General features: G+C 42.8%; 2 protein-coding genes across 4 annotated transcripts in view; one reads left to right on the top strand and one right to left on the bottom strand.

Annotated features, from left to right (window-relative positions):
• The window catches only part of NAA16 (N-alpha-acetyltransferase 16, NatA auxiliary subunit), a 65,431-nt gene extending 59,988 nt beyond the window's left edge, over positions 1-5,443 (bottom strand). For all 3 annotated transcript variants that reach the window (XR_004299218.1, XM_032402920.1, XM_032402921.1), the window contains exons 1-2: positions 5,139-5,443; positions 393-477 (exon numbers count right to left, since the gene is read on the bottom strand). Coding sequence is in view for 2 of the 3 variants with exons in the window: in XM_032402920.1 (XP_032258811.1) it covers positions 393-477; positions 5,139-5,192 (139 nt within the window). In the remaining variant the exon portion in view is untranslated. The remainder of the gene's footprint in view (positions 1-392; positions 478-5,138) is intronic.
• Positions 5,008-18,797, top strand: part of MTRF1 (mitochondrial translation release factor 1) — a 63,857-nt gene continuing 50,067 nt past the window's right edge. Inside the window, exon 1 of the mRNA XM_032402925.1 lies at positions 5,008-5,026. The gene's annotated coding sequence lies outside the window, so the exon portion shown is untranslated. The remainder of the gene's footprint in view (positions 5,027-18,797) is intronic.

The raw sequence follows: 18,797 nt of genomic DNA, 5'->3' as shown, positions 1-18,797 counted from the left end.
ATACATGTGACTGTATCTTCATACTACTTCTGTACTGCAGATATTGTCTTCATTTCACATACATAAGAAAAGCATAAACTTAAGTTCTACCCAAAGTAATAGATGAAACGAAGTCTCTACAAGTACTATTATATACTCCAATTATTCCCCAACAGATCAACCAACCACTTCTCATTTAAAGTGAAGATGGTGCACCCACCTAAGCGTAATAAAAGGAAGGTAACCTAGAACAAGACTGATATGATGCATGACTAAAAATGTTTATATACTCTAATAGACAGCTACAAGGTCATGGAATCTGGGAAGTATTCTTCTTTCACCGTTAGGAATCTTATCTGTCTGATCCTGGAATTAGATTTCCCCAAAGCAGTCTCTCACAGATGAGACAGTACCTCCATGTTCAGCAAATTTTGGATTCGAAAGAATCATCTTGCAAAACTTGAGGCCATTTTTGTACTGCTTCTGTTCATAGCATTTCTGTAAAGAAATATGAACAAAATTATTTAATAAAATGAATATATAGGGAGCAACTTTTCTTTGCATTATATAAATTCAAAATTCAAGATCCAAAATTAGATCTAAAACATATGTGATGGGAAGGTGTTATATCAATTTCTATCACTTATAACATGAGGTATATTTTTGTTACCTACTTCTTGCCAAGTTGTTCTAGTATGAGTATTTTCACTTTTATAGAAAAAAAGGGAAAAAAACCCACTTAATAAAAAGGGAATTTAATTGTCAGCCAATACTGCTACAACTTTTAAAATTCAAAATCCAAAAGCGAAAAATATGTGATAACAACACAGAAAAATACTAGGAACTGCATTATGTCTTTGCCACTTCAAGAACGGAACCAAGGAGGGCACCTGGGTGGCTCAGTTGGTTAAGCGACTGCCTTCGGCTCACGTCATGATCCTGGAATCCCAGGATCAAGTCCCACATCGGGCTCCCTGCTCAGCGGGGAGTCTGCTTCTCCCTCTGCCCTTCCCCCCCCTTGTGTGCTCTCTCCCTCTCCCATTTTCTCTCTCTCAAATAAATAAATAAAATCTTAAAAAAAAAAAAAGAACTGAACCAAGGCATACACACATACACACACACACACACACACACACACACACACAAGCAACTCCTACGTGTCCAGATAAAACTTGTTATATATCTCATAGGTATCCCTCAAGATAAGTGTCATTACCTCCTCCCTACAGATGCAAAAATTGAAATTTTAAGAGTTCATAAAATTTGTTTATAAATACCTCAGCCTACTTGCAAACTCTGGTCTGATTCCAAAGACCATGATCTTTCCATCACTAGGCTAATACAAGTGTGAGCAACACCTTTCTTCCTAAATACCACTGGCTAAGTAATCAGCACCTGTCCACCACAGCCACTAATCACAAGAACATCTCATCATCTTCTATTTACCCTCCCTCTTATGTTGCCATGGGTTTTCTTTCTAGTACTCAACATGCCAAGTTTGTGCCTACCTCAGGGCCTCTGCATGTGTGTTCCTTCTACTTGAAATGTTCTTCCCCAGATCTTCCTTACCAGCAGAATTTCATGTATCACCTGCCTGACCACTCTATCTAATACTTCCAGCCTCCCACCGCCCCACACACACATATTCTCTATCATATTATTCCATTTTCTACACAGCACTATCATTCTCTGAAATTCTTATTTGATTACTTACTTAGTGTCTATCTTCCTCACCATACTGTATGAGCTCCATGAGAACAGAGATCTTGTCTATTTTAAACGTTGCTGCATCCTCAGGGTCTACATAAATTAGGACTGCTCAAAAAATAGTCTACGAGGTTTAAAGCAAAACAGTACCAGCAAAGAAGGAGGAAGTGGTTAATCTTTGCAGCAGGGGTGGAATGTGGAGGGGAGAATTAGAAAAGAGTTCATAGAAAAAAATGTTTAAATTGAGGCTTCTTGGTTGCATCTGGGGAAGGGAACCTAGTAGCTGGGAGACAAGGATGGGAGAGAAACCTGAATTTCGAATCATCTGAATATATTCCCATTCCTAAAATATTTAAAATAAAAATAAAGGGGCACCTGGGTGGCTTAGTCGGTTAAGCGTCCACCTTCGGCTCACGTCATGACCTCAGGGTCCTGGGATGGAGCCCCATGTCAGGCTCCCTGCTCAGTGGGGACTACGCTTGTCCCTCTCCCACTGCCCCTCCCCCCTGCTTGTACACTCTCTCTCATGCTTTCTCTCTCTCTCAAATAAAATCTTTAAAAATAAAATAAAATAAAAATTAAAAATAGTGTTGACTATAGGAGTTCATCTGACAAATGACAAGAAGAAAAACAAGCAGAAGGAACCACTGGCAAACAGGAAAAGAAGAGAAATATGGGGGGCGCCTGGGTGGCTCAGTTGATTAAGTGACTGCCTTAGGCTCAGGTCATGATCCCAGGTCCTGGGATCGAGCCCCACGTCGGGCTCCTTGCTCAATGGGGAGCCTGCTTCTCCCTCTCCTTCTGCCTGCCACTCCCCATGCTTGTGCTCTCTCTCTCTTTGTGTCAAATAAATAAATAAAATCTTTAAAAAAAAAAAAAAAAGAGAGAAATATGGTTTTTTTCTGACTTACCAAGTGATCTGGAAATACTAATAATCATACTACCAATAACAGTAATAATAATAGTTAATACTTTTGGGGAGCAATTACTAGTGTCAGGTACCATTCACTTAATCCTTATTTAAATCCCAGGAGAGCCTATGAAATACAGGTTCTCTCCAATTCAGATGGAGAGAGTGAGGCACACAGTTACTGAGTTTACAGAGCTAATATGTATCAGAGCCCTAATTCAAACCATGTTGTCTGTCCCTAGCAAGCAAGTATACAGGTTTAAAAAAAAGTGTTAAAGGAATATATTATACTTAGTACAAAATTAGATTCTAGTTTCAACTTTGCTACTAACCAGAGAACCTTAGACACTTAGTCATTTACCATTCCTGGGTTTGGTTGTTTCATTGGCAAAAGAAAGCATGGAGTAGCTCCAAAATTCAACAAAACCTAAAGCTAATAGCCAGTTTGGGGAATAAGACAGGCATGTACAAGCCGTGCAGAACATGGAATAAGCTAGCTACTAAATTTGTATGGATGTGTTTAAGTACATTCATAATTCATTTTAAAAAAATGAATACTTGGGGGGGGGGAGCACCTGGGTGGCTCAGTTGGTTAAGCATCTGCCTTCAGCTCAGGTCATGATCTCAGGATCCTGGGATGGAGGCCTGCAGCTTGGGCTCCCTACTCAGCAGGGAGTCTCTATCCCCCTCTCCCTCTACCCCACCCCCCCTCCTGCACTCATGTATGGGAGTGAGCTCTCTCAAGTAAAATAAAATAACCTAAAAAAAAAAAAATTTTACTATTGGTGGCAGAGCACTTTGGTCCACCAACCAAACTTGAAAAATAATTTTAATAGAGATTTTGTCAGGGAGTTATTGTAGCAAAATTCTACCCACATTTATTGTGAGATGCTAAAATCACTCACTTTTGCAGCACCCTCCTAAATTCATGTAACCTTATAATAATTATTACATACCCAGAGAAAAACATGTTTAGCATTTCCCAATTTATTTAGGGATTAAGTTAACTCAGCAGCAGCTGTAACTTTTTGTAACTAGAGTATAATAAATCATGTAATTGTTTTTTTATAATCTACTGATAACACGATTTGAACTAGAAAATACCCAGATTGAGTGAAAATAAGTGTTCCGTCATCCTTTAGGGATAATGCCAAACGTACTTAAATCCAACCAACAACTTATAGATGAGCCTGAAGGGGGCAAAAAGTTCACTTCTCCAAATCCACCCTGTGAAAAAATAAGGGTATGGAAAAAACGAAACTAAAATAACAAAAAACATACAAAACGCCCAATGAAGCAATCTGCCACAATGCTTTAATTAGAATTTTTTTGTTTTTAAACTTGTCTCGTTATTTGCTCAACACTAAGTACCATATAAAATTAAGACTTAAAATGTTAATCCCATCTACTAAGTATCTTTTTAACATTTTGAAGAAGCATGAAGTTTCTATTGGCTTGAAAGAGAACAGCTGCTATGAATTCCTACCTACCACTGGTAACATTTAAAACTATTCTAAACTTAGTATTTTATTTATAGAAAAGGTAAGCATATAGTCATATAACCGACACAAGCTCTAAATCATAAATTCACTCTTAAAATCTAAACGCTTATATTCAGATGAAATGACAGACTAGAAAAAAACACTACGTACAACAGCAGTTTAAAATCCACAGTCTCCAGTGCATGCTGAGAAAAGCAAAGGCATGTTGCCTCTCCTCCCTGGAAGAATGGAACCTGGGAAACAAGGGAAGGCACCGGGGACACGGGCACACAATCTACGGAAAACTTTCCCGGCCGGCAGCGGCCATCTCTACCGGGTCATTATTCAGGTTTCTGCTTGGAAACAAAGTAAAGGCTCCCCTCCAGAGTAAAATCAGCCAGTCCGCGCGACTTTGCCGAGTCAGGACCTGAACGAGTTCAAAGCGATCAAAGAGCTGTGTTCGACTTTATAACTTGGAAATGCAGTTCAAGTCGCTTACTCGCTTCTTAAAGAAGGCAAGTACAGTACACCAAAAACAAGCGAAGTCTCTCGCGAAGGGAGGCTTGGCTTCCTAGGGTTTAATTTTCCCATCACCGGTATAAGTCGGAGCCCCACTCCACCATACGATCGCCCCATCTTTAGCAGGTATCGGCGCGCTCTGTGCAATGGGTTAAGCACGAAGCAGTGAATGAACACCCGACCGAGGGGAAAAGAAACACACGGGAGGATGGGGGGTGGGGGGTGTGCAGAGGTCGCGAGTCTGGCCGCAGAGAGCCGCGGAGGCCACGGGGCTCACCCCCGGGCGCCACGGGGCTCACCACCGGGCCGATGCGCCCTGGCCCAGAGGGACTGCGGAGCGCGGCGGGGGCGCGGCGAGCGGCCGCAGAGGGACGAAGCGCGCGGAGGGGCGGCCGGCCGAGGCGAGAGGTCAGGTCGCCACGGCTCGGAGGTAAACAAAGAACGGAGCCCGGGCCGGGCCGAGCCCGGCTGGTGAGAGCGCCGCCGCCGCCAGGCCGCTCGCCGCACCGCGCAGGGTCGGGAGTGCGGCCTCGGCCACTCACCAAGATGCGCTTGAAAAGGTTGCTCTCCTTGGGCGGCAGCTGCACGTTCGGCATCGCGGCCGGCGGGGAGGACGGGTGCCCGGGCGCTGCGTTTCGCGGGGGTGGGCACCGGGGCGGGCCGCTGCTAAGAGTCGGGCAGCGGGCGATGGGTCAGTTCATGGCCTGGAGTTGGGGCCGGGCAGGCCGCTGGGCAGGCCGCTGGGCAGGGCTGGCAGTGGAAGGGGAACGCGATCCGGACTGGACACGCGCGGCTCCCGCCCTGCGGACCGGCGAGCGGCGGCGGCTCCCGCGCGCAGCAAGATGGCAGCCGGAGCCCGTCCCCTCGAGCGGGGCGGTGTGCGCCTGCGCCGGGCGCCCCGCGGCCAGAGGCGGCGGGGGACTCCGGGCGGCTGGCACCGCGGCGTGCAGAGTGTCTGGTCGCTTCTGTCACCGGCCCCTGGGCGCCCCTCCTAAGTCACTGATTGTTCTGTGCTGATTGCTAAGCTTGCGGCCCAACAGAATGTGAGTCAGACTTTTTTTGATTTCTCTCCACTCAGGAACTTAAACAGTGCTTGGGCTCAAAGTAAATTCTTGATTCAGGACGAAACTTGTTTTCCTTCTTTTCTCCTCCACTTAGACTTTGAGAAAAGCCTTCTCTTGCCAGTGCAGACCCAAGACAAATTCACAACGTATGTGCGGTCCTTGGACGGGCCTTGAAATGGACTAATGTGAACGCTTGTTTGAAATGTCAGAAAAAAATACTGCCCGCAGTTTAGAACAGCCTACCGTTGGCGGTGAAAATTATGATGGTTTTATGGGGCCATTGAGTCTCCAAGTCTACCTACCCTTTCTCCTCCGAAGGTTCCCCTTCATACAAGCCATATAATAAGGAGAGAAACAATATTCAAACCCAGGATCTTCCAACTCTGGGACGCTGTCATACCCAAAACGTAGCCTGGTGATAGAAATGTGTGAGTCTAGACTAAAGATAGGCATATCCATCGATGGCAAGCACAGCCATGCATACAATGTAGGTTTAATATTAAGGACTATGTAAATATTAGGTGCATAAACTTATTTATACATGTTCCGGATCTTAATTTGGTCATATTTGTGTGACTACAGAGGAATTGATGCGTAAGTGCATTGAATGGGCTGTAATCAGAGCTGGGTTGGGGCTTATTGGAGCTTCCCTTTAGCCTGAGTTTGTTTGGAGATGGAAGAAGGTATCACAGGAGTCTTTTACCCTTGATCTTAGCCAAAAGGCCGAGAAGTCTTTTAAAATAGGGAAGGGCTGGCTCAGTCGGTGGACGATGTGACTCTTGATCTCGGGTTGTGAGTTCGAGCCCCATGTCGGATGTAGAGATTTTATATATACATATATATATTAGAAAAATAAAATAGAGACAGGACTGTTATTAAAAGGGGGGTAGGTTCAGAGGGCCCTGTGTGTTCTGGACAGGCCCCAGGCTCCTCAAGCTACTAGAGAGGAATTGGCAAGGAGAGCTTCATGGGCATTTAGCTGAGCTGTACCTGAACTGGTTGGCGGTAGTCTTCTAGACAACAGAGCAGGGCAGAGGGCGCTCTCAGCACCCTCATACCCAGCCACGTCCATAGTCCTTACCCAATGACTCTCCTTGGACATGGACTTTTCTGGAATGTACCTCATTCCGCCGGCTCAAGCTATTCTACCTCACCTCAAGGCCGATTTCAAAATGACAAATTGAAAAAAAAAAAGTGGAAAAAAAGCATAGTGCCAACTGTAAATATTTTGGAGGCAAGTAATGTTTATCTTTTAGGAAAGTTTCCGTGGACCTAGTACAGCCTGACTCATTACAAATCATTAACTGTCTCCATTCTCTGTGGTAGCTGCTGGATCTTCACCATGACCTGGCCCCTAAATCAGGCCGCTGGTGCTGGTTCTTCATTTGCACTCAGCAGCTTCCCACCCACTGCCAACTTCCCTTCCTCAGCCTCCCCAGCATCTCCCAGCAGTGCAAAGGAAACCTGCAATCCCAAACACTGAGAAGTGGGTAGTTATAAACACTCATCTTTAATATTTTTCTCATCTGCCTTGCACGCACCATGACATGTGAAGCACGCATACCTGGTTGTCTACATTAGGGTGGGAGTGAGGGGAAAGGTGAAGACTTGAAAAGAATGCCAATAGTGGGGACCCCTGGGTGGCTCAATCTGTTAAGTGTCGGACTCTTGGTTTTGGCTTAGGTTATGATCTCAGGGTGGTGAGATCAAGCCCCACATTGGGCTCCATGCTCAGCAGGGAGTCTGCTTGGGTTTCTCTCTCCCTCTCCCTCCTGTGCACGCGTACGCACTCTCTCTCTCTCAAATAAATAAGTAAATCTTTAAAGAAAAAAAAAGAATGCCAATAGCGTTGCTGGTAGTTGTCAACGTAAGTCTTAGAGTGTGTAAAGGATGTAATGCATGCACAGTCAGAAAGCCTGGATTAACCAGTGGTTATAATTTTATTACTGACTTCCTGTTTAGTCTGGAGCAAATCTTATTTCTACCTTTCAACAGAAAATGAGGTTATAATAATACTATTGTAATCTTTCAGAGCAGGATTGTGTGAATGTAATGCTTTATCATTTTTAAGCCCACAGGAAAAAAATCAAAAAAAACCCCACATGCATTGTAAATCTGAGTTCACTGTCTCTCAGGAAGAATGCTGAAGCCCGATTGGGGGCATCGTGGGCCTCCACCAAATGTTGCTTCCTGGTGCTTCAGGCCAGGTGTACCTCCTTTAGAATTATGCATACGGTACAATAATAGCAACAACATCTATGAAGACCTTTTTGCATATATGATATGGGCCAGTGATTCTCTTGCTAAGCTTAGTAGACTCAAGGAAAAAAGAATCTAGAAAAGGATGGCCTCCAGCCCATATACACAGCATATCTTATAGAACTCGCTGACATAGTTTGCTGCTATGCCTACAACCAATTGCACCATGTAATTAGAGGCTGATGGGAAAAGAACTCATCAGGTTGCATAATGCATTACACCTCAGATTCCCTAATGTGTCTAGTTTTGGAGAAAGCAAGAGTACTTCATTCCTCCCTGGAACTCGATCCCATCTCCTTTGGCTTTTCCTGAACTTTTATTCATCAGTTGCTCCCCCTGCTGTTTGCATTTTCTCCCTCCTTATATAGCTTGTATTCTAACAATAAATCAACAAGATCCTCCTATCCAGTCATTCCAAATGGCAAGATTTCATTCTGAGGGTTGCTGGAGTGGTGGGGGGTGGGAGGGATGGGGTGGCTGGGTGATAGACATTGGGGAGGGTGTGTGCTATGGTGAGCGCTGTGAATTGTGTAAGACTGTTGAATCACAGACCTGTACCTCTGAAACAAATAATACATTATGTGTTAAAAAAAAAAAAAGGAAGAAGATAGCAGGAAGGGAAGAATGAAGGGGGGAAAATCGGATGGGGAGACGAACCATGAGAAACTATGGACTCTGAGAAACAAACTGAGGGTTCTAGAGGGGAGGGCGGTGGGGGGAGAGGTTAGCCCAGTGATGGATATTAAAGAGGGCACATACTGAATGGAGCATTGGGTGTTATACTCAAACAATGAATCATGGAACACTACATCAAAAACTAATAATGTAATGTATGGTGAGTAACATAACATAATAAAAAAATAACATATTGTGGATAGTTTCTGAAATAAATAACCCTTAACAATTTAAAAAAAAAAAAAAAGATCCTCCCAGACTGGGAATTCCTGGGGAGGAAATAAAACAAGGTCATGTGAGGGCAGTGGGGTTTGAGGGAAGGACTACTTTAAACCACGTACTCAGGAATGACCTCTGGGGAGGTGATAACATGTGAACAGACCTGAAGAATGAGAAGTGAGTTAACAAGGAAAAAGCTGGGACAGCGTATTCTAGCTGAAGGGAGCCACATGCAAGTGCCCTAATGCAGGGACAAGATGAGCATGGTCAAGGCATAAAAGGGACTGGTAAGAACTTCAGTTATGAGATGAAAAGCGGTTCAGTTGAAAACGTAGGCCAGTTTGTGCAGGGATGGCCATCTCAGGCAATGTGGTTTGGTTTGGTTTGGTCCTAAGTTCAGCAGGAAGCCATCGAAGCACCTTAAGCAGGAAAGTGGCATGATCTGATTTCTTTTTTAAAAGGTCACTCTTCGGGCACCTGAGTGGCACAGCCAGTTAAGTGTCTGATTCTTGGTTTCTGTTCATGTCATGATAATCAGGGTCAAGGGATCAAGCCCCATTTCCGGCTCTACGCTCAGCATGGAGTCTGCTTGAGATTCTCTCTCTCTCTCAACCCCTCTGCCCCTCTCCCTGCTTGTGCGCGCACACACACACACGTTCTCTCTCAAATAAATAAATAACATCTTAAAAAAAATAAAAGGTCACCCTGGGGGTGCCTGACTGGCTCAGTCCATAGAGCATGCAACTCTTGATCTTTGGGTCATGAATTGAAGCCCCACATTGGGCATAAAGCCTACTTAAACACACACACAATTAAAAGGTCATTCTGACTACCTATGGAAAATGGACAAAAAAGATAATGAGGTTTTTTCTGGGAAAATGGTAACTCTATTTGTTCCTTAAGATTTGGCTTCTGCCTCCAACAGTCTTCTGAAAATGTTGTCTGAAATCTCAAGAATGCATTTGTTCAATACTTAATTACTGAGCACAATGTGACAAGCAGTCTTCTAACAAACAAAAACATCCACCCTCATGAAGCTTACATGTTAAGGATCACCTAGCAGCCAACTCTTAAAGATTTTTTTCAGTCCGTGGTTGACCACACTGTCCTCCTTAACTTTTCCGCCTTAGGTCACCAAGACCCTGAAGAATCCTGGGTTTTCTCCTCTTCCCAGTCACTCTGTGGGTCCTCCATCAACTCTTCTTCTTCTCCTAAACATTGGTTGTCTAGACAACTCTGCTTTCTTTTTCAACATCAGCAATAAAATATGTTCATCGAGTACCTGCTACTCACCAGCAAAACCAGCAGAATTAATAAATCTTCCTGCTCCCATAGCTTCCATATTAGCACCAAACCGATTTCAAATCTTGTCTCTAGTTTCAAGCCTTCTTTTGATCTCCTAGCCTTTATTCCCACTTTTTTGTGAAAGAGCTCCATCTATGGGTCTTCCAAGCATTTTCTACTTGGACATAAAAATAAAACTTAACCTTCCCATCAAACCAAGTCCTGACTTCCCTATTTTTATTAATGACGGCACTCCTGTAGTTAAAATTCTCTGATCACCTTGACTCTTCTTCATTATTCCCCACATCCAAGTTGCCTAGTCATTTAGATGCTAAATCTGTCGCGTTTCTTCCTTTCCTCCCCTGATTTTCATTCCCTCTCCACCTTAAAACTAAATATTGCAAAAATCCCTAACTGGTGCCTCACTTTCAGACTCTTCTCTCCATTTCATTTTGCACATTGCTTCTAGATATGTCCATGTGTTGTTTCTATCCAAAAATCTAAATGGGTCTCTCAGTGTATCAAAACTTTTGTTTTATTGCATCAAAACTTTCAGTGGCTCCCCATTATCTAGAACTCAGTCTATTCCCAGGTTTTTCTTTCCCTTTGCTCCTACAATTACCTTATATAGCAGGGGAACCAGTGGCTATAACAGGTCCAGGGTTTTCTAAATTCCATACTCTTGCTCAACCTAATAATTAGAGATTGTTCTTTCAGTGCCTGGTTTTTTTTTTTTTAATCCTTCACCTCAAATGTCAGGACTTTCATAAAATCTTTCTAAGTCTTTCCAGTGGATCTGATCTCTCTTTTCTATAAATTTACATAGCACTTTGTCCTTCTTTTAGGCCTTTGTCTTACTGTTTTATGTTTTATAAATTGTAAGTTGTCTGAAGGCAATGGTTGTCAACCTTGGCTGCACTTTTGCATCACATTAAGAAGCTTAAAAAACTGGGATGCCTGGGTGGCTCAGTCATTAAGCATCTGCCTTCAGCTCAGGTCATGGTCTCAGGGTCCTGGGATCATGCCCTACCTCGGGGTCCCTGCTCGGTGGGAAGCCTGCTTCTCCCTCTCCCACTCCCCCTGCTTGTGTTCCCTCTCTCGCTAGGACTCTATCTGTCAAATAAATAAATAAAATCTTAAAAAAAAAAAAAAAGAAGCTTAAAAAACTGATGCCCAAGTCCTACCTCCAGAAATACTGATTCAGTTAGGGTGGGGTGGAGGTTGGGTTTTAAAAAATCTTCCCAGATGATCATAATATACAACCAGAGTTGAGAACCACTGCTTCAAGCCATTCCATCCTAATCCAGGTTTAAACATGCCTCCCATTCATCTTGAGGTTAAATTTAGATAAGGCACAAAGACAAACAAAAAACCCGTGTCACCAAAATTCAATTTGGAACCCTAGGTAAAAGCCACAGAGTGCTGATAGGCCCACAAACAGTAGATGTGGTTGGCCACAAACAGTAGAATTGGCATCATTTAAAGCCTCTGGGTCAGCACAGAAACATCATGACACAGAGTTCTCTCAAAACCATCGCCAGATTTACACCACTCCAGGCATCTCACTTCTGTTGTATGCATGTTTATTGGTTTTTTGGCTCTCTGCTTTCTCTGCAAACTCCTCCAACTACTGTTCTCTGGGCCATACTTTCCACTGGGCTTCATCCTCAACCCCTTTACTGACCACTCTCTTCCTCCTCGTTTGAACTGCTACTCAACCCTTCACCAAGGACCTTGTCTCTCATTTTGCATCTTCCTCTCCTCACATACCGTAGGTGTTGGTGGGGGGAGAATCAGCATTTTTTCCCATCCCACTACCTCTCCCAAATCATAAGACTTCACCTTTATTTAAGGAAAAGGAAATTTATTTTGAGTCTATAACCACCAACTCTATCATTCTCTTCTTCTTTTCATCTTGGTCACTTTCCTTCATTTGTTCATTTGCCAACTGACAGTCCTTTCAACTTCACTCATAGTATCCATCTACTATGATTCCAGTATCCATGTGGATGATTCAAAATCCTAGCCTTTGATAAACTATGGTACATCCAGACAATGGAATATTATTCTGCACTAAAAAAGAAATGAGCTATCGAGCCATGAAAAGACATGGAAGAATCTTAAATACATATCACTCAGTAAAAGAAGCCACATACTATATGATTCCAACTATATGACATTCCAGAAAAGACGAAACTATTGAGACAGTAAAAAGATCCATGATTGCCAGGGGTTGGGGGAAGGAGGGATAAACAGACAGAGCACAGAGGATTTTTAGGGCAGTGAAAATATTCTGTATGATACTATAACTGTAGATACATGTCATTATACATTTTTCAAGGCCTAGAGGGTTTTGACCAAATTTTGAATCAGCGACACTTGCCCTACATCTCAAATCGGAAATTCCAGGAATCAACTCTTATTTTTCTAATTATTTTTAAATTACAAGAGATTTGCCAATATTCTTTTGAACTCTAAGGAGACTTCCTACAGTGGCGTGGTATACCTGTTATTGGAGGTGAGAGCCCAGCTTGTGGGATTAGTAGTCTGCCAGTGTAACATTGAGAGAAGTCTTCATTTACTTATTTATTTATTTGGGGGAGAGAGAGTGTGTGGGGAGGAGCAGAGGGAGAAGAACAAGTGGGTCCGTGCGGAGTGTGGAGCCCAACACCGGGCTCGATCCCATGACCCTGAGATCATGACCTGAGCCAAAATCAAGAGTCAGACGCTTAACCGACTGAGCCACCCAGGCGCCCCTTGAGAGAAGTCTTTTTGCCGTTGCATTGAAGCTCCAGCATCCTGCCTTTAGCAGGAAGCCAAAAGCTATAGCTCTCAGAGGGTTGTTCTATATACATCTATAATTTCTGATGGTAGTGACTCCAATCAGATTCTTTTGGGGACAATCCATGTTCTGATGACAATCTCCTATCACTCTTTAAACAAACATTTGTTGATTCCTTTGTCAGTGCCATTCACTCTTCAAGATGCAGGGGATCTAGGTTCACTCACCCCCTCTTCTATCCTCCATACACCTATTCTTCAGTTGCATCTCACTTGCCAGTGTCTGGATCACACCATTATCTCCCTGTCTATTCACTCATTCAACTCACAGTGGTTGAGCACCCATCTGCACCCATTATTTTCTTCTTTCTTCTCTTCTCAGCAAAAACAGTGCCTTCTGGCCTTTGCAGAATTAATTCCTCCATCTATGCTTAGAAGGGAATACATTTCTACCTCCTTTGGAGATTTTACTGCTCTTTCCTTATTCTCTCTTCTCTTCTTAATTACTGTAATCATTTAGGGGCACCTGACTCTTGATCTTGGAGTTGTGAGTTTGAGCCCCATGTTGGGGGTAGAGATTACTTAAATAAATAAATTACTGTAATCGTTTCATAATAACTGTTATTAAACACTTACTCTAGTCCAGGCATTATATGTAATGTGCTATTTTGTATTTAATCCTCATGAAAACCCTATGACAAAAATACCATTATCCTACTTTTACAAATGAGAACTGAAGTTTAAAAAAAAAGTAAATTTGCACTAAATTACAAAATTGAGAAGTAAGGGCCACCTTGCCGAAGCTCCTGCACTTAGCCACTACGCTAAACTGCGTCCCGCAGCTAGTTTCCGTGGATCCTTGACCAGCTTCCTTCAATTCATTTTCAAGGCCACCTATGTTCCTGGGCTTGTGGCCCTTTTTTCCATTTTCAAAGCCAACACCATAGATTCTCTCTCATCTGACCTCTGTTTCCTCCCCACATCTTCATCTTCATAAGGACTCTTGTGATTACACCCACCAAGATAATGCAGGGTAGTCTCCCCATCTCAAGATCCTTAACTTAGTCACATCTGCAAAGTCCCTTTTTGCCATGCAAGGTAACACATTCACAGATTCCAGGGATTAGGATGTGAACATTTAGCCTACCATGTGATCTTGGTAAACTATAACTCTACTGACACTTATGGCTTAAAATCCTTCCAGGGCTTTTAGGAGAAAGCTCAGCCTCTTTACCGAGGTATGCGAAGCCCTTTATGATTTGGTTCCTGCCTGTCTTTTTTTTTTTTTTTTTTAAAGATTTTATTTATTTATTTGATAGAGAGACAGACAGAAGAGCACAAGCAGAGGGAATGGCAGAGGGAGAGGGAGAAGCAGGCTCTGCACTGAGCAGGGAGCCCGATGCGGGACTCGATCCCAGGACCCTGGGATCATGACCTGAACCGAAGGCAGATGCTTAACCATCTGAGCCACCCAGGCGCCCCTCCTGCCTGTCTTTATAACCTCACGTCTCCTCACTCAGCCAGACCACACTACTGGTCATTTCTCATCCTGAGTATATATCTGTGATGTCCTTCCTCTCTGTGCCTAGCTAACTCCAACTTGTCCATCAAAACTCAGATTACACATCATCTCCCAGAAGCCATCCCTGCTCGCTACTCCAATGTGGCTGCACCTCTTCCACATTCTCAGAACGCTCAGTACTCGCCTCTCGTATAGCACTCCTCACGCTATATGTCTTACATGTCCATTTCCTCCATTAGACTGAAGTTCCTCTGGATTGGACACAATGTCTTATTTGACTGTGTATTCTCTGTACTTTACAGTTTGGTGCTCAATTAGTCATCTCCTTATAGCACAAAGCATCATTGCATCCTACAGATAGCAGAGAGTCAAAAACATATTAGTTAAAATGAACTACAGTTGTTTTTACCTCCTCAAGAATAGAAAGATAATTTATTATCTTATACAAAAGATGCTCAGAATTTGGGATCTGTGCGCTGTTCCCCAGAACTATAAAATCCGGTGTGAACAACACATTGCTAAGTATAATACAAGAAAAGATTTAGCAGCATCACAAGAGACGTAATTGAGATCACTTGGGAGCTCATAGGGAGGCAGAACTAACCGTGATTAGGTGGATGAGCTGATCTATAAAAGACAACGATTGCAGGAATGACGTCTGTTCTCACCACTGAACACCTAGCACTTAGCAGCATGCTTGGCACATAGGAGGTATTCGATATGGTTTGATGAAGACCATTCCAATGAATTGCACTCCAGACAGAGAAATTAATGTGATGAAGAAAAACCGTGAGGCTTTGAAATGGACAAAAAGATTATGGGACAGTCCTGCTGAGTGGACTGTTTTCCCTTGCCTTTGAGCTATTTTATAACTCCTTTAAGTTGTAGAAAACTGCTAAGGATACAAATGATTCTTGTCCCTGGTGATGCAAATTGTGTATGATGGCGATGCAAATTATTATTGCCTTGTATATATTGACCAACTTTTCATCTTCTTTTTTTTAAGATTTTCTTTTTGGGGTGCCTGGGTGGCTCAGTCATTAAACGTCTGCCTTCGACTCAGGTCATGATCCCAGAGTCCTGGGATCAAGTCCCGCATCAGGCTCCCTGCTCTGTGGGGAGCCTGCTTCTCTCTCTCCAACTCCCCCTTGTGTTCCCTCTCTTGCTGTCTGTCTCTATCAAATAAATAAATAAAATCTTAAAAAAAAATTTTAACACGTGTACATCTCATATCTCTACAAGGATCATAGTCTTACCTTTAAAAAATATCATTTAACAATATGAACAAAAAGACGAGTTTGAAAGTGTGTTTTTGGGAAATAAGGAGTCATCTGGTTGAACTGAAACATGAGATTCTTGGAGGATATCACGATGGAAGAAAGGCTAGATTGGAGTCAGACGGTGCAGAACCGGAGGGGATGATGCACCATTAAGTGAGACAGAAAACAGGGGGCAGAAACAAGGTCATGGTGCAGCCCAGCCATCTTGGTTCAATTCCCTTTGGCCAAGATACTGTCCCTTGGGCACAACTTGGAGCAAGTCATCTAGCTATGCTGTGCCTGTTTCCTGAACTGGGCTTTGCAACTGAACCTACTACATAGGGGTATTGTGAAGATTGAGTGAGTTAGTTCAATGTAAGACATTTAGAACATTACCTGGTAAAGAATAAGTACTCAGTGATTATTAACCACTATACTATTGTTACAGTTCACAGTTCTTTGTCTGAAGTAGTTGGGTGCACATGTTTTCAAACTTCGGAATATTTTGGATTTAGAAAGGAAAATGTGTACACCGTATGTGGCATAAGACTCTCAATGGGATCTGGGGTAGCACCCTGTAATCCAATACATAAATATTTCTTCAGTAATATATATGAATATTTATTCCAAGTGAGATAAATACAGATATAAATAGCCTCATAGCAGCCCAAGTCAGGATTGCCTGCCAAATTGATTTGGGTTACGGGAGGTTTGCCCCTCAAATAATTTACCAAAACTTCAGTTTTCAGAAATTTTTGAATTGAAAATAAGGGTTTTCAGAGCTTTGGGGACTCAGGAATTGCAGACAACTGTTACATTAACAAAATAAGAAAAGATCAAATTGAAATAGAATTTGGAATCCCGGAAATTGTTAAGAAAACAAGCTTTTTTAAAATTTTATTTTATTTTTATTTTTAAGGATTTTATATATTTATTAGACAGAGAGAGAGAGAGCACAAGCAGGGAGAGTGGCAGGACCCTGGGATCATGACCTGAGCTGAAAGCAGACGCTTAACCACTGAGCCACCCCGGCACCCCAGAAAGCAAGCTTTTGAATTTGATCACCTCTCCACTTTGGCAAAGTTTTCATTTTTCCTTTTAAAAATTTCAAAGTGGGGCTCCTGGGTGGCTCAGTCATTTAAGCGTCTGCCTTCGGCTCAGGTCATGGTCCCAGGGTCCTGGGATCGAGCCCCATGTGTGGGGCTCCCTGCTGGGCAGGAAGCCTGCTTCTCCCTCTCCCACTCCCCCTGCTTGTGTTCCCTCTCTCACTGTGTCTCTCTCTGTCAAATAAATAAATAAATAATATCTTTTAAAAAAAAATAAAAATTTCAAAGCAAGGGAGACCAGTAGTTGAGAAGGGCAAGTTTTGTAACCAAACTCAAGGGGTTCACCGCTTGGGGTGCATCAAATTGAACACGACCCAGACAGGTGTCGAAAGCAAAGAACTTTTTATTACTTGTCACAAGTAAGGAGACAGGGAGATAGCTCTCAAAGCACTGTCTCCCCATGGGGTTAGTACAGGAGGCTTTTAGTCAGTGTATCGGGGACGACGGGGTAGGGAGCTTGTGTCCGCACACTGGTTCAAGTGTGCATGCCTAGCATGTCAACACACTAGGCATACACTTTTCTGTTCAAAAAATGGCAGAAAACTCCATTGATGGGAGATCTTAATATTATAATGAGCTAAAGGCAACCTCAGGACAGCTCGAGGTCATCTGAGCAGGTCCTCAGCCCCAATCCGGCTCTAACAAGCTCACGTAAGGGCAGGTTAAACACCTAGTTGGGTATCTCCTTGGCTGAACCTGTTGGTTCTGCAAAACAAAACACATTCCATCCCTGCCTTTGTCCCATCCTCCTCCTCCTTTCTACTTTTGGCTTTCAACCTCCAGCTTTGAGTATCATCCCATTGCATCCTAGCTAACGTTTTCCCTTTATTATAAATGAAGAAGGGATGATAAAATATCACCATTTTGCAACCTCTAGTGAAATAATGGGTCTAGGCAATGAAGAGTTTCTAGTAGCATTTTAAAAACACAACTATATATTTTGCACCTCCCTTTGGAAGTATCTAACCCACCTATAAAGTACTTTTGCCCCCAAAATTTGAATCTGAATCTGATCAAGCCAGTTTATAGGAAATACAGGTAACAAAGGAACATGATAAACATTGCAACACAATGCTGGGAAAATCCAGACTGTGTGACACTTCTCAAGGCAAAAGACCCGGTTTCTTCAACAAATATATTGCAAGGGGGGAAAAAAGGGGCTAGGGACCTACTGATTAAAACAAACCAAAAATATAGCAAGAAATTGCAATATATGGGGGCGCCTGGGTGGCTCAGTCAGTTAAACATCTGCCTTCCGCTCAGGTCATGATCCCAGGGTCCTGGGATCGAGCCCCTGCACTGGGCTCCCTGCTCAGCAAGGGGGATGGTGTCTACTTCTCTCTCTCCCTCTCCCTCTGTGTGTGCTCTCTCTCTAGCTCTCTCTCTCTCAAATAAATAAATAAAATCTTTTAAAAAAAGAAACTGCAATATATGGACCTTATTTGGGTTTTTTCCTGAAAATTTTATTTTATTTTTAATTTTTTTTATTAACATATAATGTATTATTTGTTTCAGGGGTACAGGTCAGTGGTTCATCAGTCTTACACAATACACAGCGCTCACCACAATACATACCCTCCCCAGTGTCCATCACCCAGCCACCCCATCCCCCCACCCCACTCCCCTCCAGCAACCCTCAGTTTGTTTACTGAGATTAAGAGTCTCCTATGATTTATATGGACCTTATTTGAATACCAATATGAACAAACAAACTGCCAAAGAGAACAAGAAAAAAATCTGCTACAGTGAGAGAAATTTGAACATGAACTAGGTATTTGGTAATAGTAGGAAGCTATTTTTAGTTTGGGGAGGTGATTATATTTCTTAAAAGTCTTTATCTTCTAGAGCTACATACAAAATATTTATAGATGAAAAGATATGATGTTTTGTATTTGCTTCAAAGTAATCCAGTGAGGATGGCAGGCAGAGGGAGGAGGGTAGGTGAAACCCTGCATTGATAACTTCAGAATTTGTGACTGGAGCATGGTGGTTCATTACATGGTTCTCTCTATTTTTGAACATGTTTGAAAAT

This window comes from Phoca vitulina, unplaced genomic scaffold (assembly GCF_004348235.1).
Source record: "Phoca vitulina isolate PV1807 unplaced genomic scaffold, GSC_HSeal_1.0 scaffold5, whole genome shotgun sequence".
Lineage (NCBI taxonomy): Eukaryota > Metazoa > Chordata > Mammalia > Carnivora > Phocidae > Phoca > Phoca vitulina.
The sequence above is the reverse complement of the archived record's forward strand: the minus strand, read 5'-3'. Positions and strand labels throughout refer to the sequence as shown.